Source organism: Cucurbita maxima, unplaced genomic scaffold (genome assembly GCF_002738345.1).
Source record: "Cucurbita maxima cultivar Rimu unplaced genomic scaffold, Cmax_1.0 Cma_Scf00013, whole genome shotgun sequence".
Taxonomy (NCBI): Eukaryota; Viridiplantae; Streptophyta; class Magnoliopsida; order Cucurbitales; family Cucurbitaceae; genus Cucurbita; species Cucurbita maxima.
In genome coordinates, this window is record NW_019272029.1 from 313,889 (window position 1) to 337,379 (window position 23,491).

The 23,491-nt window shown below is 37.5% G+C and overlaps 4 protein-coding genes across 8 annotated transcripts; 3 read left to right on the top strand and 1 right to left on the bottom strand.

Annotated features, from left to right (window-relative positions):
- Window positions 1-362: 362 nt before the first annotated feature.
- On the top strand, window positions 363-13,188 carry LOC111488070 (pre-mRNA-processing factor 39-like). 3 transcript variants are annotated; one of them, XM_023135690.1, is made up of 14 exons: window positions 363-470; window positions 1,012-1,503; window positions 3,964-4,073; window positions 5,541-5,770; window positions 6,380-6,547; window positions 6,905-7,262; window positions 7,737-7,880; window positions 9,150-9,302; window positions 9,375-9,491; window positions 10,375-10,455; window positions 10,561-10,710; window positions 11,149-11,451; window positions 12,202-12,306; window positions 12,733-13,188. In XM_023135690.1, the coding sequence occupies exons 2-14, from the start codon at window positions 1,047-1,049 to the stop codon at window positions 12,850-12,852; spliced, it is 2,496 nt and encodes an 831-aa protein (XP_022991458.1). In that variant the 5' UTR covers window positions 363-470; window positions 1,012-1,046; the 3' UTR covers window positions 12,853-13,188. The 3 variants fall into 3 exon arrangements, with proteins under 3 accessions (XP_022991458.1, XP_022991461.1, XP_022991459.1); XM_023135693.1 differs by having other exon boundaries at window positions 12,739-13,188; XM_023135691.1 differs by lacking the exon at window positions 363-470 and adding an exon at window positions 583-623.
- A 1,392-nt stretch (window positions 13,189-14,580) lies between these two features.
- LOC111488049 (putative G3BP-like protein) lies at window positions 14,581-18,778 on the top strand. 2 transcript variants are annotated; one of them, XM_023135642.1, is made up of 10 exons: window positions 14,581-15,014; window positions 15,110-15,244; window positions 15,670-15,979; window positions 16,298-16,557; window positions 16,912-17,101; window positions 17,452-17,573; window positions 17,659-17,724; window positions 17,991-18,069; window positions 18,257-18,318; window positions 18,349-18,778. In XM_023135642.1, the coding sequence occupies exons 1-10, from the start codon at window positions 14,979-14,981 to the stop codon at window positions 18,409-18,411; spliced, it is 1,323 nt and encodes a 440-aa protein (XP_022991410.1). In that variant the 5' UTR covers window positions 14,581-14,978; the 3' UTR covers window positions 18,412-18,778. The 2 variants fall into 2 exon arrangements, with proteins under 2 accessions (XP_022991410.1, XP_022991409.1); XM_023135641.1 differs by having other exon boundaries at window positions 14,593-14,670; window positions 14,971-15,014; window positions 18,257-18,778.
- LOC111488052 lies at window positions 18,735-19,678 on the bottom strand. The gene is made up of 3 exons (XM_023135645.1): window positions 19,567-19,678; window positions 19,291-19,466; window positions 18,735-19,036 (listed from the first exon to the last, which is right to left on the bottom strand). The coding sequence occupies exons 1-3, from the start codon at window positions 19,648-19,650 to the stop codon at window positions 18,919-18,921; spliced, it is 378 nt and encodes a 125-aa protein (XP_022991413.1). The 5' UTR covers window positions 19,651-19,678; the 3' UTR covers window positions 18,735-18,918.
- Window positions 19,679-20,586: 908 nt separating this feature from the next.
- On the top strand, window positions 20,587-23,398 carry LOC111488050. Of its 2 annotated transcripts, none has more exons than XM_023135643.1 (4): window positions 20,587-20,806; window positions 21,158-21,295; window positions 22,656-22,843; window positions 22,953-23,398. In XM_023135643.1, the coding sequence occupies exons 1-4, from the start codon at window positions 20,748-20,750 to the stop codon at window positions 23,141-23,143; spliced, it is 576 nt and encodes a 191-aa protein (XP_022991411.1). In that variant the 5' UTR covers window positions 20,587-20,747; the 3' UTR covers window positions 23,144-23,398. The 2 variants fall into 2 exon arrangements, with proteins under 2 accessions (XP_022991411.1, XP_022991412.1); XM_023135644.1 differs by having other exon boundaries at window positions 20,590-20,806; window positions 21,161-21,295.
- Window positions 23,399-23,491: the final 93 nt, after the last annotated feature.

Here is a 23,491-nt window from a genome sequence, read left to right on the forward strand (position 1 = left end):
AATTATAGACCATTTATGTAATTAGTCGAACATGGTCATGGTCATTGAAATCAAATAAGTTAATAATTAAATTCAAACCAGGCTGACGCATTTAAATAAAATTCCTACCAACTCGATTCATAATTTATTTAATTATTTTTTTCAACGACCAAAATCAAATAAATTAATAATCTGAAAAACTGAAAATAAAATATTTAATGAAAAGAAGTTGGAACTAAAAAAAATTGGAAAGGTTGGGATTGGGCTGGGCCGGAGTCCAGGAAGGCATTATAGTGCAATGGAAGGTGGATAATGGTAATATGTGTATCAGCCCTTGTCGCCCAATTGCCCTCGGCCTGGCCTCGCAGTCGTCTCCCTTCTTAGAATCGTTTCCTCTCAAATTCCCCTCTCTTCCTCTCTCACTCTCAAATTCTCAATTCCGCTTCGCATTTCATCAACTCTTCTTCTTCTTCTTCTTCCTCTGGTTTCCGGTAAGTTCTCTTTCCATTTTATTTCTTTATACCCCAACACCCTTCCCTTTCTCCTTACGCCACTTTCTTATTCAGCCACTGTTCCCCTAGATTTAGCGTGCTGGAACATCCATCAATTTCGCTTCCTGTTATGTTTGTCATTCTACTGCTCTAGTACGTTTTCAAGTGATTGTGTTATTACTTTTTTGTTTGTTTGTTCGTTTGTTATGCCATGCTCTTCCGTGCCATTTATATTATCGAATGCATACAGAAAAGGTAAAAAACAAAACCCAGCATCTATACATATTCTTTTAAGTACTTGTACGTCTGTTTATTCTTTGGATTAGCTTTAAACTAGTATACAAACCAGAGTTTATGCCTTTCAAATCAAGGGTATCGCAGGAATATGTTGGGATTCGCTGTTTAATTCAAGCACTATGTTTTTTTTTCTGGGTCTAGCTGCATTCTTTTTTTGAAGGACACGTCCTTCTGCTCTGGGTTTGCTTCTTTGTCTGCGCTTCTCCGCATCAATTCTATGTGATAGTTGTTTAAATGCATGCAGTTAGGCTATCAAAGAAATAGTTCTGTAGTTTAAGCATGGGGGACAGTGAAACTGTAGTTGCCCAAACATCTGACGTCATGGGGTATGCATCTGCTGGATATGTTTCGAGTGGCTATTCTGATAGCAGTTCAAATCTAATTCCTCAACCGGGTGCTTTTCAATCTGGGATCACTGGGGACTTTTCTGTTTCACATACCTCTGCAGATATGGGCAGCGGCAATGCATATGTTACGGATCCCAATTCTATTCAGCAAGGAAATCATGTTGGGGTGGTGGATGCGACAAAGTCAGATGTGGTAATGACTGACCATAGTCAGAATGCTGCTGTATCAGAAACTTCAGGAATGGAAACTGCTGAAGTAGCCAGTCACGATTCTTCTTTAAATGGAAGTGTTGCTGCCTCATCAGTTAATGCTTCATCAATTGAGAACGGAAATGTTATTGAGAATGCCAATGATGATTCTGAGGAACAACACTTCATTGATGGTTCTGGTATGTGTCTCCCATTTTAGTTTTCTGCATTTTCATGGGATTTTCGTTTGGACAAAAAAGAATTTTAACAAATTGGGCGGAAAAATAGAAAGTCAACCTATAAGGTGCTGCAATTTGAAGGGTGCACAAGTAGATGTGTTATGTTTCTGAACTATTAAGAGTAATGATGCTCCTTGAGAAGCATTGAGTATTTCTGCATTTTGTTCTATATAAAGATATGTGATATGCACACCTATCTTTTAAAAATATTAAAAAATTTACTCAATTATTTTCCTTCTAGGCATGATATTATAGGGCTCGTATACTAATCTTAGCGTCATCTAATACCCTGACATGTAGCTTGTACTAGCTCTATAAGACTCGTATGTACCTAACCCCTATACACTCCTACTTTAGGGGTGTATACCTAACCCCCTCAGGGCCTTAATATAGGGTTTCAGATATGCTTAGCTCTATGTTTTCGTTTTCTAAAGTCTATCATCAACCTTGCGCTAATTGCGCGTAAGTCAAAATATCCTTGCAACAGGCCTTGGGGTAAGTCTCGTGCGTATGAGGTATACTGTCCTCTATAAACAGATGAGTACTTTGACCGTCTGTACCTCATATGTACCTGTCTACTAGGTGCTCCCCAATAGTATTCCCAATACGACCCTTGGGACCCTTTGTGGGTAACAACTTTACTATGTGTACCAAGTACACCCTAACCGCTCTAGGAAAGTTTATGATTAGAGGTTTTCCCCGAATGGTTCCTACTTTATACTTGGTGAACCTAAAATGCCCATAGGGCCCAAATGTAGGTTCTATGACTTGGGAAATGTAAAACAACAATTCACGTTCATTCTTATATCCTTCCAGATTCTCTAGGACACATAGCGGATATTGAATGAATTAACTAGGCATACACGAGTGTCTAACCCTTGTAACATTCTCCTATGGGTGTATCATGCATGTAAAAATGTCCAACATGCTTGATCAAACGATTAGTAATCATACAAAACATGCTGGGGTCCTAATAATTTCATTAGGGCTAATCAGAGCTCTCAAACATGCAAGCGAAGCTGTAAAACATATTATCATGCTAAACCAGAAAACTATCAAGTTTCTAGGCTTAGCTACCATACATCTTGGTCAGTTAGGCCTATAGTCATGCTTTCTAACCAATAGCTTAAATGTCCTTATCGACTCCTACAAGTATTGCTTGAAAAACAATCCATATGGCTACTTACATGTTTTTTGACTTCTCGGGCTCAGATTGGGTCTTCAAGAATTTTCAAAATATATCAAAAGTCCTTAATTAGGTTCTACATTAAGGGAAAATATCAAAACCACTGAAATTGAGGCGAAAATCATGTAAAAATAGTGTAGTTTTTGGTTCGGTTTGACCAAAACTGGTCCAACCGAGCTGGTTAGATCTGGGTCAAGTGAATCGGTTCTCCTTCGCCTTCTTCACACATTGCTTACCTGTTGGCGGCTTCTCTTCTCCGCTCTTTGCCAATTTTCTCTCCACGGTTCTCGAACGCGTTTGCCTTCGTCATGTAACCCAAAGATACCTTGATATGAACCTAACCATTCCAAATTTGTGAGTTTTTGTGTAGAATCGAGTTAACTACAACCATTAGAATTTTTTGGGTTTTGAGCCAGCAATTGCAGAGGTCGATACTCAACCTCACGAGCTCCTTCGTTCGAATCCATCCAACCACCTTCTCCCACAAGGTCCCTTAGATGAAAACCCCACAGTTTCAAGTTGTATTGCTTTGTCGGAGGGGCGAATTGACATTTGTAGTTCTTTTGGTGACAATGGGCTTTCAAGTTGGGGTTCTCGGTTCTTGCTCACGAGTTTTCTCTTCCAATCACCTTCCCCTTGCTTTTAAACCGCCATAGGGTCCCCAATCTTCCCAGAATCCGGCCAAAAACCAGTCCAAAGCAAGCTCCCCCCTTTCGTGCATGCTATTGCTGTCACACACTGTTGATGGCAACGACAGTATACGGTGGTTGTTGAAAATGCGTTTCAGCACTTTCCTTTTCCTTTTTATTTTTATTTTTCTTTTCCAGCTGTTATTATTATTGTTAAAAAAAAAGAATCTTCCTCGTTAATCCACCAATGTCAACTTCAGATGTCCATTATATATATATATATATATATATATATATATATATATTGGTGTTACACCATTATTGTCTAATACCATGGTTTACGAAAACAAGGCATCGATTCATATTTCATGTCAGAGCTCAGGGTGAGAGCTTGTTCTCAACCTGTATATTTAATTATTTATATGAAGAAAATAATTTCACATTTATCTTACCATTTTTTTGTTTTCATATTTAGCTTACATGATTACTAAACTCCTTTCTATTTTAATACTGTAATCAGTACTCACTCTATTATGTTGCCTATAGTTTTTTAGAGAAGAAACTCAACCTCTCGATGATATTTTGTTACCTAATATTTTTTGGCAGTACCTCCACTATCTGCGGAAGAAGATAGACTCTGGAACATTGTGAGGGCCAGTTCTTTAGATTTTAATGCATGGACTTCTTTGATCGAAGAGACGGAGAAGGTGGCAGAGGTATGCAAGAATGAATATTAGCAAGTTGTACGGTTTTACCATTTTATGTTTGAACTTGGCATTGGTGGGATCTATAACGAACTACTAACAAAGGCACAATAAATTGGCAGTCTTATCTTCAAATTTCATCAACCACATGGACGCTGCCACAAAGCTTAATGTGATGCAGCCTTTTATTTGTCTTTATTTGTCTTTAATTTTGTTGGCGACGTTGGGAACTCCTGACATATTTTGTGGTAATGATTGAGGAAGCAATGTGGAATTTTTCCATGACTTGTAAACTTTTGACTCATGTCTGGGTCATGCATGCTAATGATCCACACAATCAACTTTTTTTTTTTTCTTTTTCTCAGCTATGTCTTTATGTATTGTAGGTATGATATAGCCTGCAATATTATTAGGATAATGTTTAATTGATTTTTCACATGAAGAGTGTTGATATTGAAGCTTTATCTATAGGAGTGGTGTATTTCTTCCGTATTTACATTTTGGACATCCAACAGTCATAATATGCTTCCTTCTAGTGGACACTAATATGCTTTACTGATAGTGGACACTAATATGCTTTACTGATGCAATGGGAGAATTTACGTTGATATTCTTTTTTTGAGGGGTATCTTTCTCTGAAGCCTAACACTTGCCTAAGAATTTTCTCTTACTTCCCTCTCTTTTACAGATCACCGTATTCCACTTGGCCAACCCACTGGTTTCCCTACCACATGTTAGGGCATTACCAATTTTCTAACAAAATATAAGCTAAAAATTATCTACTTTCTTAAAGATTTGTATTGGGAGGCTTATATGTAAACAAAATATCTTTGATAGTATTTAGGGGTGCAATCTGAAACTGTAAGACCGACAAAACTGACAATATGTCTAACCTGGTTCCTCTTGATAGAATTAAAGCCAAAAATTAGTTGGCTGGTTTGGCTTTGACAGATCTTATTAGTTTTGGTCAATTTGTTCAATTTTGTTTGTTTTAGGTTAGTGTTTGTGTCAATCTTTTTTATAAATTGGTTTTGGCATTGGTTTTTCATTTTTCTCAAACTGATAAGTTGGTTTGGCATTGGCCTGGATGGACTTGCTTATGCCTTTTAATAATATTTAATGTTGATGGTTTTCAGAAAAATAGTGTGTGGTAAACATGATCTCTGGTAATTATGATGGATCTATTGCAAATAACATGGATTTTTTCATCCACAAATTTATGAGCCTATATTGTTAGTGAATATCTTAACCCAACATTTAGAGCTCAGAGAAAAGTTTTGTGATTTCCAAGAAAAAACATCTAAAGAGTTGTATATGTCGAGCAGAATTTTACATTTTATATTGATTCTTCAGAATTTGATATTGACTGAATTTAGCACTGGAAAATACCCCAGTTCTAACGATCTCATGTGGGCCAAACTCATATGCCTATGAGAAGACTTATTCCAGTTTAAGAGAATTTGCTTGGGTTCTTTTCAGGATAACATACTCAAAATTCGGAGAGTGTACGATGCATTTTTAGTAGAATTTCCTTTATGCTATGGTTATTGGAAGAAGTATGCAGATCATGAGGCCCGTTTTGGATCTACTGACAAAGTTGTTGAGGTGTATGAACGAGCAGTACATGGAGTCACTTACTCAGTTGATATTTGGCTGCATTACTGCATATTCGCTCTTAGTACATATGGAGATCCAGAGACCATCAGAAGGTATTGCCCTCTGTTTCTAATGGCATTCGTGTTTTTTCCTGGAGTGCCATTACTATGATTCTTAGCTACTTGGACCTGATAACGATCTTTTTCTTTTTGCTTGTAACCTCGTTTTAGATGGCTGTACCAGTGATTTCCTACGTGTAAGGCGGAAAGATTTGATTGAAATGTATATTGGAATTGCATGTTCCAATGTGCATTCCCATGATTTGGGGCTACACTGTTACTTGCCTTTTTTAAAGTTATTTTTAATGAAAGAAATAGTGTCAATCTCCTGTTGTCTATTATGGCTTATGCCTTAGTCTGTAGTTATGAATGAACTACGGCAGTTCTTTAACCTTTTTCTACTGAGGTACATCAATATACAAATTGCTGCTGGGAATATCTCGTTCAGTTATGGGTTAAGATGGCCTCTATCATTGCATCATTCACCGACATAAAATGATTTTTAGGAAGGTAAATGCAGCATGCAGAAGTGTCATATGCTGTTATTAGAGTAAATTGCTCCTTCACCTTCAACCCTAGTGCAGTTACTCTTCTGGATACTTTTGCATCACTTGATGATCTTTGTTTACATAATAACCAATTTCCTGGTTGATGATGTTTCAGACTTTTTGAGAGAGGATTAGCTTATGTTGGGACAGATTACCTCTCATTTTCCCTTTGGGATAAATATATTGAATATGAGTACATGCAGCAGGAGTGGGGTCGCCTTGCCATGATATATACACGTATACTGGAAAATCCAAATCAACAGTTGGATCGTTATTTCAATAGGTGAGTATTGCACATCTTTGCAATACTACGCTGTTCTGATAATTTGATATTGCCCTCATTGATCTGAATTCTTTTGCTTTTGAACTACGATAATACAGTTCTTCTTTTGATATTGCCCTTAGATGTACTTGTTGCACTTTGCTAAGTTAATGTTTTTGGGGTTATGCACCCTTTCGTTGTTGAATTGCATTCTGTGCGAGGAAAAGCTAATTTAGATAGATGGTTTCTTATTAGAATGAAGCCCCTGGGCTCTTTAATTTTTAGTTATGACTGACCCAATGGTTTATTGAATTTCTTTCCTTGATAAGCAAGCTAAAATACCTTTTCCCCTTGGATCATGATGCAAATGTGTAACAGTTTTAAGGAGTTAGCTGCAAGTCGACCATTGTCAGAATTGAAGAGTTCTGAGGAGGCTGCTGTCGATGTGCAATCAGAGGTTGGTGATCAAGTAAATGGGGAGGAAGGTCGTCCCGATGTCACGGAACCATCGTTTAAAACTGTAAGTGCTGGCTTAACAGAAGCAGAGGAGTTGGAGAAGTATATCGCCATTAGAGAAGAAATCTATAAGAAAGCTAAAGAGTTCGATTCTAAGATCATTGGTTTTGAAACAGCTATCAGAAGGCCCTACTTTCACGTTCGGCCACTAAATGTTGCAGAGCTTGATAATTGGCATAGTTACCTGGACTTTATAGAACAAGAAGGAGACTTAAATAAGGTACTTTAGCCTGTTCTGATTTTCAATGTGTATATTTTCTAGTTTCTAGTCGTCCTCGTTATGTATTGACTTACAGTTAAAAAATATCTTCTGCACCATATGCTTTACTGGCTAAACCATTGGATGAAGCAACTATTTAATCGGCAATTTGAACTGAGACTAAAGCAGGCTTTAAGGCTAAGTACTTCAAACTCTCATTTTATCAGTGGAGATTCTAGGTTCATGATGTGTTTGTACGGTAACTTTTTAAAATTCCAATGTTATGCATGCAGGTCTCTTATCTTCCTAACCATCTGTCTGTCAGGCAAGGAGGGTCCCTCATCTCATGTTTGAGGGGCCTCTCTATTCTTCTGAGGAGTATTTCTGTTGCATATCTCTTTTCTGTTTCTTGTCACATCTTTACACAATGTATTTTTAATATAAAGACCATTTTATATGTTCTTCCATTTTTTTGTTCGAAATTTTTGTGAACAGGTGGTGAAATTATACGAGAGATGTGTGATTGCTTGTGCCAACTATCCTGAGTACTGGATACGATATATTTTATGCATGCAAGCAAGCGATAGTATGGATCTTGCCAACAACGCCCTTGCTCGGGCAAGCCAAGTTTTTGTCAAGGTAGGCAACACATGCATCTGCCGTTTTACCTAACCTTATGATAACTGGTTGTAGTTATCATGATTAATGATGGTGCAATCATGATCATAATTTTCTAATAGTGTATTACGATCCTTTCATTTTATGCATGCAAGCATGCAATTAAAATGTATCCCCTTTTCCTTATCTTGATTTACTTGTGATTATTGAAACGTGTAAAAAGAACAAACAAATAGGGATTCTAGATGTCTTAGACAAGGCGACCCTATATCTCCTTTCCTTTTCCTCTTAGTGGTTGATGTTTGAGTAGAATTGTCTCCATGAGTGTTGAAGAAAAAGTGGTCGGGGTTCAAGGTTGGCAAGAAGAAAGTGCCTTTATCCCACCTACAATTTGCGTACGATATTATTTTCTTTTCCTCAAGGAAAGAGGAACCGTTTTTGGTGCTGAACCATATTCTTGCATTCTTTGTTGGACACCTCTCCCATGAGCGACCTTGTTTTCTTGGGTCTCTGGAAGATCAATATTGCAAAAAAAGGTTAAATTCTTTGTTTGGCAGGTTATCTACAGTCGTGTTAACACTTTGGACGGACACTCAAGAATTTGACCTTCATTGACTGGCTCATTTTTTTTGAATCCTTTTTCGGAATGTGGAGGATGACGTAGATCATTTCTTTTGGAGATGTGATTTTGCCACTCCATGAGGAGTTTTCTTTTTTGGGCGTTCGGATCAGCTGGCTGAATGAGATGATTGAGAAGTTACTTCCCCTTTAGTCGTTTTGGGAGAAGGGTTGTTTCTTGTGGCTTGCCAGGGCGTGTGCTTTATTGTGAGATCTTTTTTTTTTTTTTTTTTTTTTTTTTTTTTTTTTTTTTTTTTTTTTTTTTTTTTTTTTTTTTTTTTTTTTTTTTTTTTTTTTTTTTTTTTTTTTTTTTTTTTTTTTTTTTTGTATTTACTCAATAGGTGTTATTTTACTTGACTGGAGACCCTTTTCTTTAGTGGTCTTTCTCTTTTGTGGATTTGTTATTTGGTTGCGTATGCATTCTTCCATTGTATTCTCAATAAGGGTTGATTCTTATAAAAAAAATTGTATCCCTGTTTATTTATACGTTAAACGTTTTCTTATTATAAAAAGTTTGAATTTATAAATGTTATAAAATATACCCCCTATGACTAAGTTTGTCAGCAGGAGATATTGTTGTCTATGATGTATGGAATATAACTTTTTTCTCAGTTATTAAATAAATTTTTATTTGTATGCGTTAATATGCACATGCTTCCAAAACTTCAACAGAGACAACCAGAGATCCATTTATTTGCTGCTCGGTTCAAGGAGCAAAATGGGGATATTGCTGGCGCTCGAGCCTCCTATCAACTTGTGCATACTGAAATTTCACCTGGCCTTCTTGAAGCAATTATTAAGCACGCTAATATGGAACATCGTCTGGTAAGTTGTCTTAAATAAGTTGTGATACATATTGATGCATGCATTTTCTAATTTGGCCGTTGGTATTTCCAGGGGAAGCTGGAAGATGCATACTCTGTATATGAACAGGCCATCGCCATTGAAAGAGGAAAAGAACATTCTCGTGCGTTGCCACTGTTATATGCTCAGTACTCAAGGTTTCTGAACTTGGTATGTTGCTGAAATTGTGGTCCTTGCACTGCTTGTAGTCTATTCACATAATTATCCATTTTGCACTTGATCTTTTGTAGTTTTTCTTTATGCTTCTTTATTAGGTCCCATGTCTCCTTCGTGTTTCAATTTTTAAGTCGAGGCTTATTGTAAATGCCCTTTAGATGTTATTCGGCTTAATTGGAGCTTATTTTTTAGTTTGGCTTTTTTTTGTTGGGCCGTGGGTCATTCTACTCCTTGAGTTATGTGCAGCTGATTTCTGTGTCAGTTTGAGGTGAATTCTAGGCATAATTTTCTGTTGAAACTTATGACCTTCAATAATATGGTCCTGTTATTTATTTCCCCCCAGAGTTAAAGAAGCAAAGAAGCTTTCTTATTTAAGGCCAGAGAAGAACGACCTTTAGAAGACAAAATTTTGGTGGCTGAAAATCTGTGAAAGAAGTATTTTCATAGAATTTATCTTGAATTTAATCGATACTCGTTTTGGTAGTTCTCACAAATGAATATTAATGTTCTAATTTTATTATAATTTCTTTTTCATGAAGGAAATTCGGGTACTTCAAATTTTGTTGTAGCTAGTACTTTCCGGGTGGTTTTAAAAATCTTTTTAAGTTACTGGCCATTGATATTTTTTGGTAATACTGATGTATACTCATGAACGAAAATATTCCACAGTTGTGCAAGAAAGTTCTTTCATATTAAAATAAAGAAGCTTGCTATTTTTTGCTTTGGTCCATGCTCAATTATTTAAGCAATTTTAGTAGTTATTCATGTAGCTAATTAACACAGTCTCTTCTGGTGGCATATGATCAGTTGAAATGGTATTTTTCTTGATTTCTTAAGTGTTGTTTTCTAGAATCATATCTCTTGATTTTGTTGACAGGTATGTAAGAATGAAGGAAAAGCTAGAGAAATTATGGACAAGGCGGTTGAGCATGGTGAATTATCCAAACCACTCATTGAGGTACTCTCTCTCTCTTTCTTTATTTGAAACATTTGAATTTTACTCTGGTAAGCGTTGTTTTCCTGTGGTTAAATGTATACCTTTCTGCCTCCATGATTCACTCAGGCCTTGATACATTATGAGGCAATTCAGTCATCAGCAAAGAGAATTGATTATTTAGATTCATTAGTTGAGAAGGTAATAGTGCCCAATGCAGAGAATGCAATGGTCGTGAGTGCTTCAATGAAGGAGGAGTTATCGAGCATTTTCTTGGAGGTAATATTAAAGCTCTTCATGTTTGCAGGGGACAAACTTTTGAGGGTAGATAGACGTAATTGCATTAACTATGAAGAATAATGTTCTTGGACATCAGTATACTAGCAATTGTTCATTTGTTTTGGTTGACCTTACATTGAAACAGTTTGATATAAAGTTATCTAGTTACAAAGGTCCCATGTTTTTTCACCTTGAGTTGGATCTCACTCCGTCTCTTTGGAGTTGTCAATATTTCCATAGCATGTATGATATTCTAGTTCAAAACAACACTGAGTTGATGTATGTCGAATGAAGAAATTTCTCATTGGATGATGCTTAAAACTGGAAGTCTGCTCATGCCTGAAATCTTTCTAATATTTTCTTGATCATAAAATCTCTCTAGCGGTGAACTATGTTTGGATTGTATTTTACTGAATTCACTAGTGAATGGTTTTGCAGTTTCTAAATCTCTTTGGAGACGTTCAATCAATCAAGAAGGCTGAGGACAGACATGCAAAGTTATTCATTTCATATAAGAGTACATCAGAACTTAAAAAACGCCTGGCGGATGATTATCTAGCTTCTGAAAAAGCAAAGATAGCCAAATCCTATCCTAGTGTTTCTTCACCAGCACAATCTTTGATGGGTGCTTATCCTACTGGTCAAAACCAGTGGGCAGCCGGCTATAGTGTACAACCACAAGCCTGGCCTCCTGTCGCTCAAGCACAGGGGCAACAATGGGCATCTGGTTACACCCAACCGGTAAAAACCTTTCTATCTTTCACCCTTTTTATTTTCCATACTAATATATGTCATGCAGTTTAAATAAGGAAACTTTTCACACAAATGGTCTAATTGCCCTTTTTGTGTTTTTTCCTCCGTGCATTTTAATTTATTGGTTCCGAAGAAATTACTTCATATTATGTTGTCATCATAAATGCACCTTCACCCCATCAACAAACAAGACTATTTAAAAAGTAAGGGAAATCACTCTGTTTCCTTTGTTATAAGGATTGGGAACTGTGGCTGTAGAAGTGATTAATTTTTGCATATAACTTGCATGGTCGCAAGTGATCCTTCCTGAACTATTCTTGAAGACTGCAGTCTCTATTAATTTTTGTGGATTTTTTGATGGTTAGGATCTGCATTTTAATTTATTTGCTCTTTCCTAGTATGATACGTGGAAGGGTGTTTTTATTTATTATTATTATTTTTTTTTAATTTTTTATTAAATATAGTTGATACCATGCAGTCAACTTGTGGAAGGTAAAGGCGAATTCGCTAGTGTTTCTTTTCAGCCCTTCTAATATATATATTCATATACTTTATTTCTGCCTTTCCAGTCGCATCAATATAAAGTCATTTCGGATATATTGGGCCTGCTTTAATTTTAAGATTGGAATATTCATGAGCAAACTTGAGGGCATTTTAATGTCCCTAGCAACAGCACGAAAAAGTTATGAACAGAAAAAGAATAACCCTTTGTTTTTCTTCCCATCTACTTGAATACAGGCCTCGTATAGTGGGTATGGAAGCACCTACACGAATCCACAAGTGTCCACATCGGTGTCACAAGCCTCCACTTATGCGACGTATCCTCCAACATACCCTGTCCAGGTATTCAATCTTCTTGTCTGGAGAGAATTTCATAATATTTGGTTTTTAGTTTCTAAAATTAAGTTTCTAAACACTACTACTACTACTACCTTTGAGTTCGTTTGTTTTATTATCTACTCAAGTCAAGTTTTGAAAATTGAAAAAAGTGGATCATCCTTTAGGTTTTTTTTTGAAAATTGTGCTGGTTTTTGAAACTGGGTTATGAACTCCAACTCAAATGTTTCGTCACTGAATGAAAATCATTGTAAAGAAATTTTGAGAAAACAAGCGCAGTTTCAATAGTTATCAAACGGAGTATTAGCTAGTTTTCAAAAGCCAAATAGTTATCAAAAGGAGTATTAGCTAGTTGGTCTCTTTATGACTTATTCCAAGAGACATAGAACAGTCATCTGTTTTGGGTTTATGAACTATTGTGTAAATTATCAGCCGCAGGTGTATTCTGCTCAGAGTTATGCCCAACCGACCGCTCAAGCAACGATAGCACCATCACAGCAGCCAGCTTCAGTCGCTCAGCCATATTACGGGAGTTACTATATGAATGGATGAGAATGGCCATTAATTTGTTCTTAAACTGTAATCTAAAATTTTCCCCTCATGTACGAATATGATCTACTACTGATATCCTGTACCTTTGTTTTTCAGAGACATGGGTATGGTATAGCTAACACACTATGGAACAGTTCTAGAATCTGCTTCTTCCTAATTCTCCCTCTCTTTTAATTTTGATGTGCCAATGAGTAGTGGTTTGGATATCATCAGAATTTCCCATTGCCAAGTAGTTATGAATTATTGAGTTCAACTGACTGTTCTTTTTATGTGGTGCCATTGATGGTTTGTTTGTCATCAAATTTGGAGGGAATTTACAAGCTCTTGCCTGTTTTGTATGACGGTTTGTGTTTATATTTATACATTGCGAGCATTTTAAAGTCACTTTAAACTTGTTCTTAGTTTTGTCCATTTGTGGAAGAGCTCTAGTGTTATATATTAGGTTAAATGTCTCGGTGCTTTTATCACTAAATTAATGATTTCTTACGAAGTTAGTATAATATTGGAAGAGTTTAATCTAATGAGACCTAATCAATTTATACTACCACTCCTCGGCCTTGCTACCATGTGGCACATATGCGTGTCATAGTGTGCGCAAGCGTGTCGAGACGAGTGTCTCACGCGATTTCCTTTGAAATGGGTTTTTGAAGGATAGTATCAAACGAGACGGGTGTGTTGGTGTTGGGCCCTAGCCTGTGTGTTGGAGGTTGTTACATGCACCTGCTATCTGGTACGATATCCATAAATGACTTGGCATGGGCATGGGAGGGCCTATGCCTCCATAGAACCCGGATGGATGGATGTTCGGGAAGTCCCGATGAGATGAACAACATGTGGACCCATTCTTGATGGCATGATCGAGCGAGTTATGATGGTTGACGACATCCCGAGACTCGAGATGGCGTCAAGACATATGGACCCTGTCGATAGGGATCGAGATGGAAAGATAAGATGCAACGTTGTATTGAGAGACATTGACCGAGTTTTTATGATTAGTGGCACTTTCGACTAAAAAGTTAAATGCACTAAGATTTAGTATATTAAATGATACATAAGGATTAAATTATTTTATTAATTTATGTGATAAGATAGATTAAGAATTAAGATAATTAAAATGTATTAAATTAATACTATAATTTTTTTTAATTTCTTACCTGTAATTTGTAAATTGGCTCAACTAACATTCAAACAATGAATTAATAAAATATTAGATTTTAAGAAACTATTTTCTAACATCTCATTATTTGATGATTAGATTTACCACACTTATAAAAATGTTAAAAAGTATTTTTCAGAATTGACAGAGAGGACAACAAATTTGTTTTTTCTTTCTCTTTTTTACGTCATTATCCTAATTTTAATTATTTTCTATTATTCCAAATGAAACTAAATAATTTATACTATTTTAGATATTATGTAATAGATTATTTCTATTTATATCCTAAAAATTCCATATTTGGATCCCAAACATCTTACATACAGCAGTAAAAGAAAGCACTACGGAAGCGTTTTGTCTTGATGGAATTATATCCTACCAGGTCGGAATCGGGTCGGGGGAATGACCCACCCGCCCGGAAAAGCATCCGCAGCCAGGGAAGCTTGTGGAGATCTGAGCCGTTGATGGAGTGACGGGGATTACGTGGCGGTGTTGATGGAGAGTAGAGTCCAGTGATCGAAGGGCCGTGATTTGTCGACGTTTTTCTTTATATAAATAAAGGGAAATCGTTTTTGTCTCTGAAACTCTGCAACCCAAAAAAGAGAAAGGAAATCCCTTTGGCTTTCCCCTTCCATAGATCTGCAGCTGCCTTTGCTTTTGAGGTTTTTCCTTATCGCCATCTCTCCGATCTTCGGTTAACTCATCGGCGGCGCCTTCTCTTTTTTTCCTTGTTCTTTTCGAGTTCTCTTCCACCACATATAATCCACGATTCGCCATTTCTATAACGAACTTAAACAGATTTCTCAACTACTCTCCCTCCTAGGGTTTTTTGCTTCCTTTTTTCTTTTGTCTCCCTTGGATCTACTCATCTTCGTATTTACGCAACTGGGTTTTAGGATTTGGGGATTTTGCATGCTGTTCGCGGTGAACTGAGTTTTACTTTTTCCTCTGCTTATCTACAGTTGCGAAAATGGCAGCTTACTCTGGATCTGTCAGCGCTGTTCAGGTTCCTATCTTCTTCTATCCTTGCCTTCATATATGTTTCTGTGTGTAAATTGTTGGTTTTTGTGATGAGTGGATATGGTATTTGAGATGATACAGGTTGGGTCCTACTTTGTGGAGCAGTACTACCATGTTCTTCGGCAACAACCTGACCTTGTCCATCAATTTTACGCCGACGCTAGCATCATGATTCGGGTTGATGGGGATTCTTCTGAGACTGCTTCCACAATGCTGGTACTTCTGGTTTTTTTACTCCTTATGCCCATGTCTCAATTTTCGGCACTAGTGAAGTATAGGCTGATTTGACTATGTTTGAGTAAATTTATTTGATGAAGTTTTGGTTTGAGTGGGAAATTTCGTCATTTCTTGATTTTTGTCCTTTAGTTTCTAATTGTTTCTTGCTTCTTTGTTTTGTTCAAAATGTGTTGATCAGTCGTAGTGGTAGTACTTGTTTTTTATAAGGGTTTGAGCTATGAAAGATTACTACGGGTTCTTGGATTTGTGGGGTTTTGAATCTTTTACTTATGTTTTACGGTCAAGAAAACCAGAAATATATACGCCGCTTCTTTACTTGTTTGTTGTGACAAGCTCTGACCTGGGTGACGTAAACAGTTGTTACTGCTATTCTCATGTTGCTTACTCTAGCTTTTCTTCTGCAGCAAATACATACGCTTATCATGTCGCTAAATTTCACTGCATTTTCAATCAAGACGATCAACTCAATGGAGTCTTGGAATGGGGGTATCCTAGTTGTGGTTTCAGGTTCTGCAAAGTCAAAGGAGTTTAATGGGATTAGGAAGTTTGTTCAGACATTTTTTCTTGCTCCTCAAGAGAAGGGTTACTTTGTTCTTAATGATATCTTTCATTTCATTGAGGAGGAGATAGTTCAGCAGAATCTGTTGCCTGTACCATCAGAGAATAAATTTGAAGCTGAACTTAATGCTCCCAGTTCCGTACCAGAGCCACCAGGTACTTCGTCAATATTGTTGAAGAATGGGCAACAAACCACTTCGGTTTTTAGTTTTACCTACAGATGGAGAAGAGAAAACTATCAAAAGTACTTCTATCATAGCCATCGATAGTGGATTCTTTTCCCTTCATGTGGTGCATTTGATCTTTTGAAGCAACTTGTATACATAAACTTTTTAGAAGATTTAAAAGATTAGTAATAGCTGAAAGTGAAATTTTTTGTTGCTGAAATAGTTTCTACGCAGATCATTAATAGCTAGATTGACTTGAGCAGTTCGGTAGGTTAAGTTGATACTTATCTTGATTTTGTTTTGGCAGTTTCCGACTATGTTTTGGAGAATAATGCAAGGGAGTATGTGGACTCAATTCATATAGAAGATGATCCAGTTGATAAATACAGCCTTCCTGAGCAACAGCAACAAGAAGAATTTGAATCAGAAGTTGTTGTGGTGGAGGCCCCTGTGGAGGATTTGTTTGCTGCTTCGCATCAAAATGTAGATAACAGCGTAGAGGAGCCTCATTCTGCAGTAGTTGATGAACCCGTTGGAGAGCCAGAAAAGAGAACTTATGCTTCCATTGTATGTGCACTCTACCATAGCTCCTAGTGCTGGTGCCTGTGTCTGTATGCTATGTGTGTATGTGTGTGTGTGCAATGGAAATATGCCATCAAGCCATAATCCTTTATTAGTTAGTTTTTGTGACTGACTACATAATAATCTGTGGAGTTCGGAGTATAACAGAAGCCTAACCAAATTGAGGAAAACAAAAGTTGAAAAGCTATATTTATTGTGTTCTTCTTTCATCCTTGTCATAAATTGAAGGCTTCTTAGGCCTCTGTCCTTGTTTCCAGTCATTCAGCTTGAACTGGGATTGATCTGTGTTTCAAATGTGGGATTGTTTTCTTTTATGTTGATAATATTATTACTATGTAGTTGAGAGCTGCTAGAGCGGAATCTGCACAATCAGCTAATCCCCAACCGTCATTTTATCCAAGTGCTCCAGCTAATTCCGAGTGGAACCATACTCCAGAACCTACCCCACAACAGATAAACCTTGCATCGTCATATACCCCAGAATCTGGAGCAGATACATTTGAAGAAGGTTTTGGTGCCGAAGATGAAGGTCAAATTCTTGATTCATCTTTAAATAATGGTGCTTTGATTCTAAATCATTGCAATAGTTTGACTTCATTATTGTTTTCTATTTGTACTTCAGTCTTTATAATGTGGCGTGAGATTATTGATCTTTTGGTTATACCGTGGAATTTTAATTATTTTTTGTTTGTTGTGTCCAGGATCGATACATTCACATGAAATTTTACATGACATATGTTCTTAGGTGTATTTTGTAGTACGACATTCTGCATTCTGTTTGAACTGTTTATGTGTCAAAACGTTGTGAAAGGACTCTTGTACTTTGTGTGATTTTCACTCCCAAAGCATCTGATTAGTTTTGTGTTGTCTTGCCTTCAGGTGAACCAAAATCTGTCTACGTAAGAAACTTGCCGCCCTCTGTAACTGAATCTGAAATTGAGCAACAATTTAAAGCTTTTGGCAGAATTCTGCCTGATGGTGTATTCATTAGGTCTCGAAAGGTCAGTTTTATATATATATATATATATATATATATTTATGTTGTTGTTTAGTTTTTATTGGCTAAATATAGATTGCTTTGTACAGGAAATTGGGGTTTGTTATGCTTTCGTTGAGTTTGAAGATATTCTTGGTGTTCAAAACGCCTTAAAGGTTTGGACCACACTTAAAAACCAAGTTTGTATAGGGTTCCGCCCCCTATCCTTTCCTATTCTTTAAGGAATTAATTTTTATTTGATCTTAAAAATTTTATTGCACCTAGCCCTGGTAATTATTTCAAACGATTTTGGCTTTCTGGACAGTGCTTTGAACGTGTTCGAGTATTCAACACTACTAGTCTTTTCTCTCATGTTGTGTGCCGTTTAGAATTGGTTTTTATTTTTCCCTTGTAAAATATAAGTCGTCATATTCTGCTACAGGCATCTCCAATTCAAATAGCTGGAAGGCAAGTCTACATTGAGGAACGAAGGCCAAACAGCAGTGGTGCACGGGGAGGAAGTAAGTGTAACTCTGAGACATAATCAGTTGTATTATAAGCCAACTCTGTATTGATAATCGTTACTGCAGTCCAGTTTATATATGGTTTTACTTCTACTTAAAAGTAGCAGAATTCTTGCTAATGATGATTTATTTGCATCGTCTAACATGGATGCTTTCTGATGCATTTTATTGGTGCCATGATCAGGAAGGGGAAGAGGCAGAGGAAGTTTTCAGTCAGACGCCCCCAGAGGACGATTTGGTTCTCGTAATTTGGGACGAGGAAGCAGCCAGTATGGCAGTGACTACGGTAGGTTGAGAGGCAATGGCTTCCCTCAGCGGGGTTATCACAAGGTCCAATAGTATCATCAATCATCCAGTTTGTGCATAACCATTTTGGAGACGAAACTGTGTTAGAGTTTTTGGTATGAAGGTGGTTACTACGATTGATGGTTCAGAGAAAGCCAGCGTCTCTGGTGTGAGTGGTTTAGGAAATTGGTTTGTACTGTGTTTTGAGTGTGTGAGTTGACGTTACTGGAAATGTTAATTTGTGAGGGATTAATTAATTATTAAGATAAGATGGTGGTGATTTTCTCACTTGGATGGTTTTTGAGATGCAATTCAAGTGGGAAATTTTGGCATTTCTCAAATACAAGCACTTGTTAGGCAATGTGAGAGACAGAGACTTAGAAAATGATCCTTTTCATTAATCTTATACTCAACTTGCTTACTTATGCCCTGCCTCCTCTATATGCTATTCTATTCCTTGTTTCTTCACTTTCATTACATTGCAGACATGGAACAACTTTGAAAATGCTTACAGAAGCCACAAGAAGCAGCAGCAGCAGCAGCAGCAGCAGGCATTCACTTTCATGTCAAGCTGTTGCAGCTGCCGTGTAAGTCTGTTGCCATTTCTTTTCCTAAGCTGCGTCCATCCTCATATTCTTCTGTTTCCCACAGGAAATTAGCATATGCTGCTTGCACATGGCTGAAGAATCAAGTAATATTACTTCTTTTGCATTAGAAAAAGCTACGATATCCACAAAAAATTGTAATAACATATTTGATTTTTCAGATTTTTCATGAACTTAAAACTATTCTTTAAGTGGAAATCGTGGAAATTGGAGCCTAGAATGATGGAAACGTCTGATACTTCACATAATATCACAACTGAGTTGAGGATTGAGTTATGATTTAAGCTTTCATTTTGTAGAACAGTTGAGAGAGTATTAAAGGAGTTACCTGTCATGTGGAGAAGCTTGGAGAGCCCGTTGGAAATAGGATGAAGCTTTTTGCTGGTCACTATGCAACTCCCACACTAACTTCGCATATTTTGATAAAATTTCTCCGTCTTGGGAACAATCCATCAAAATGGCTCTGCTGTAATACTCTTCCGCTCCTCGCAGGTCTCCTTTCCACTGCCAACAAAAACCGAAAGGAAACCCCTTACTTAGATGGACTGGGTGAGTGACAGTAAAGAATAACGTAGAGAGAAATTTAAACAAGCTTAGATCTTGCCTGGTACAAGAACTCCGCATAGTTACTCAAAACCAGAGCATTCCCTGGATTTTTCACTACCATTTTCTTGTAATGCTCCTCCATGCCATGCTGCTCACCCCCTCCACCTCCGCCACTCCACCGTCGACCACCACCGCCGCCACCACCGCCACCACCTGGCCCTCTCGCCAGATGCATCTCTTTCTTTACATCACCCACAAACCCAATCCCATCTCCTGAATTCATTCTAGTCCAAGCTTGTTCCATGGCCCTAACCTCCGGAGTTACAATGGCAGCGTCCATCCTGTTATGGATGCCAAAATTCTCCAAGGCAACTTCATCTTCCTCCGGATCAGCATGTTGATCATCGTCTTCGTCATCTTCTTCTTCAGTCCTGGCTCTGGAACCGTAGAAGGAAAACGAAGGTATGGTCTCGAGAATGGAGCGGTTAGGCCTGTGACTGAGTTTATTGGAGGGTTTGAAATTGAATGAATCAAATGAAAAAGGGTCTTCATGGACATCGATTACATCAGAAGCATGGGAAAGGGTAATCAAATTTCCTTCGGAGTGGGTTCTCCGAAAGCCAGTGGGAGCAGCGCGATGGTGGTCGGAGAAAGAAAGGGGTTTATTGTTACAGCGAAAGGCGAAGGGGGAGGGGGAGGGGGAAGGGGAGTGTTTCCCGACGGCATCATGGTGGTGATGGAGGTGGTCCGGCGGGAGAAGAGAGCGAAGAAGCGGCGTAGAAGAGCTTTTGAGCAGCATAATTTTGATCGTTGAGTATTGAAATCAATGGAAAGATAGAATTGTATGGAAGAGGAAGTAAGTAGCTGTGATGCAGATGAGGAGTGGGAGACCTAAACCTCACGGGAAAACACCCAAGACTTCCCTTTCCTATGCTTTTCATGATGCTCCCATCTCGAGCTCAAAAATTATTTAAGAAATATTTTATAAATAAATTTTTTTAATTATATTTATTATTCGACGTAATTTTATTTATATTTTGTAATTATAAGGGTTGGAATTTCAAGTTTTGATTTTTATCTTTCATTTGACAAACTGCTCAAAATCAGCCGACACTTTTCCTTTTTTTCTTTTTTCAAAGGAAAATTTCTATCGAGAAAGCGCCGCAGAACCATTTTGGTACTCGGAAGAGTGGAAGCGCTGAGCGGCTGAGGGAGCGAAGAACCCCCCACAAGCTGAAAATGCTGGCGAAAAGGTTCCTTTCCATATTCAAGCGCTCTCCAACTCCGAACGCTTCCAGGTGCGTCCTTCTTGCCATTCCGATTCTCGTTTTTTTCTGCTGTTTGTTCACGCTTCCATTTCTCGGATTGTTACACGAACAATTACTAACTCATCCACGAGCTTCCGTTCAACATGGAATTGATTGCTCGCATTTTTTTCAAAGAGATACATCTAGGTTCTTCACTTTTTACATGTTTTGATCGTATAACAGGTTTAATTTTCGCCTTATATGTTCGTTTAGAACTTGGAACTGTTTTATTTTGTTTTCTATGGAAAAGGAGATGTTGGGCTTTGATTCTTACAAGATTTTTCATCGATCTGTAACGGATAGAATGAAACTTGGCGATCTCTGATTAAGGGTTGCTTGCAGCAGTTCCGTAAGGCCATCGGAGGAAGGGGTGAATAAATCCTGGGGTCGCAAAGCAGTCTCCTTTGTACTTGTTACTGTTACTGGTGGTGTAGCCTTGAGTGCTTTAGATGACCTCGCCATTTATCATAGCTGTAGCAGGTATGTCTGACTTGTTAGGGATTTTCAAAATTTGGATGAATTATATCGTTTATGCTAATGGAAGTCTGAATTTGGAGAAAATAAACTATGTATCTTGGGGTTGCTTTTTATGCAACTGTTTTCTGCCATGTTTCACTTATTAGTGCTTTGAAGTTTTCGGAAACTCTCACCATTGCTATGTTGTTTTCAACCTTTAAAATTGGCTATGGTTTTACATTACTCAGGTCATTGTATTTTTTAAACCAAGCCTTTTCACTTTAGATGAACTAATGAATTGGATAGGATAATATCTCTAATACTCCGTGATGTTTACATCATTGCTACCAAAAGCGTTCAGTTATCAACCTTGGGGACGAGAATGCAAGAATTCTTTTTCTTTGCTTTCTTTTACCCATGCGTACTTTGCTTGCTCTGTTTTTGTTGGGGCTTTAAATCTTTGTCATTGGCCTAGTTACTCAGATTTTGTGAGGTCCCACATCGGTTGGAGAGTGAAATAAAACATTTCTTATAAGGGTGTAGAAACTTTTCCCTAGTAGATGCGTTTTAAAACCTTGAGGGGACGCCCTTGAAGGAAAAGCTCAAAGAGGATAATATTTGCTAACGGTAGACTTACAATGAATACTCACCAGCACACTTTTGGCTTGGTGTATCTATAACCGTTTTGACCTGAAAGCCTTTCTTTTCTTGGCTTGCTGTATTATATATAACTAAGGTCACCATTTTCAATAAGTTAGCTACCTTGTTACAATTAGAACGAGACCCTAGATTTGATCAATATTTTCGGAATGAATAGGAACATGACTTAGAACCAACTGAACTAGGACCAACTTTCCTGTTTGCATATCATTTAAAACTTAAAAGCATTGGAAAGTTCAGACAAGAGAGACGGACTTTGACCCCACACTCTGTCTCCTACCAAATATTTTCTTCACACCATTCGACATAAAGAAATCCCAATCAGCAAATCCAAAAGATCTCGTGCTTCCCTTTAGTGGATAAACTGAGCTTTTCTAATACAGAAGAGCATACAAAAAAGGAGCCAAACTATAACTTGACTAACTATACAAAAAAGGGCTCCACCAATGCAAAAGAATGAGGAATCGAGGTCTGATTGTTTCATGGGTTCTTAGATAAACATTTAATATCCTTGTTTGTATAATATAGATTTAATATATTTTCTCAAGTTATGCTTGCATCTTGCATTGTACCTTAAATACATTGGTTAAGAACTGGTGCTTTGTAATACTTTAAGAATGAGAAGCTTTTACGTGTGTACGTTTGTAGCAATTTTCTTTTAATTGCTGGCATTAGAATAATTTGATTTTATTGTATTACTTTTCCTATTGTATTACTTTTCCAGCAAAGCCATAGAGAAAGCCAAGAACAATAAAGCAATTATAGATGCTATTGGAGAACCCATTGTTAAAGGTCCATGGTACAATGCATCACTTGCAGTAGCTCATAAGAGACATTCTCTATCCTGCACGTTTCCGGTATCAGGACCACAAGGCACGGGGATCGTCCAACTGAAGGCAGTTCGTAATGGAGGTCCTTGTTCAACTTTTTATTATCTTGTTCTATATTACTCTTTGGGGCGAGAAAGGTCGACCTCGTCTTTATTCTTTTTATAATGCTTTTTGAATTGTATTCTCAACAGAGGACTCCTGGATATCGTTTCTCCGGCCACGAGACTGGGACATCCTGATCATGGATGCTCTCCTACATGTTCCCGAAAACGAAGGTAAGCAGCAAACACTGCGTATTAATCTCACTGAGAAGTTTGCCCCTGCTGCTGCTCCTTGTGTCGCATGCACTGATTGTCAGTCTCCAACGGCAGAGAAGAGATGAAGTCAGCTAGTAAGTTTGCAGCTTCTCATTAGTTTTCTGTCCCGACATGATTTCGAGCTGACCTAAGGATTAAAATATTCGTTATACGCATCAAAATAATATTTTTCTGTGGAACCAGCTTAGAAGATTATTATCCAACAAGATTGCTAACATCAATCACTCTGTTTTTTATTTCATTTTTTTGTATGGATAGCGTTCATGTTATGGGCGCTGACATAAACTTTCATTTATACCACTTTGTGAGATTTCATTATACCCATGAGAAGAACACTTGTTGACATGCCGCTTTAATCTGTAACATATTGCTTCAACTCCATACGTCATTCTTGTATGTGTTGCTTATGAATT

Coding starts and splice junctions, on each gene's coding strand:
- LOC111488050 (XM_023135643.1), top strand. CDS start 20,748: ATGCTGGCGAAAAGGTTCCTTTCCATATTCAAGCGCTCTCCAACTCCG. Junction 21,296..22,655: donor ATTTATCATAGCTGTAGCAG/GTATGTCTGACT, acceptor TTACTTTTCCAG/CAAAGCCATAGAGAAAGCCA. Junction 22,844..22,952: donor GAAGGCAGTTCGTAATGGAG/GTCCTTGTTCAA, acceptor TATTCTCAACAG/AGGACTCCTGGATATCGTTT.
- LOC111488052 (XM_023135645.1), bottom strand. CDS start 19,650: ATGGAGGAGCATTACAAGAAAATGGTAGTGAAAAATCCAGGGAATGCT. Junction 19,467..19,566: donor ATGCGGAGTTCTTGTACCAG/GCAAGATCTAAG, acceptor TTTTGTTGGCAG/TGGAAAGGAGACCTGCGAGG. Junction 19,037..19,290: donor CAAGCTTCTCCACATGACAG/GTAACTCCTTTA, acceptor TTGATTCTTCAG/CCATGTGCAAGCAGCATATG.
- LOC111488070 (XM_023135690.1), top strand. CDS start 1,047: ATGGGGGACAGTGAAACTGTAGTTGCCCAAACATCTGACGTCATGGGG. Junction 10,456..10,560: donor TATCCAAACCACTCATTGAG/GTACTCTCTCTC, acceptor TGATTCACTCAG/GCCTTGATACATTATGAGGC. Junction 10,711..11,148: donor TATCGAGCATTTTCTTGGAG/GTAATATTAAAG, acceptor ATGGTTTTGCAG/TTTCTAAATCTCTTTGGAGA.
- LOC111488049 (XM_023135641.1), top strand. CDS start 14,979: ATGGCAGCTTACTCTGGATCTGTCAGCGCTGTTCAG. Junction 15,245..15,669: donor AGACTGCTTCCACAATGCTG/GTACTTCTGGTT, acceptor TTTCTTCTGCAG/CAAATACATACGCTTATCAT. Junction 16,558..16,911: donor AGAGAACTTATGCTTCCATT/GTATGTGCACTC, acceptor ATTACTATGTAG/TTGAGAGCTGCTAGAGCGGA.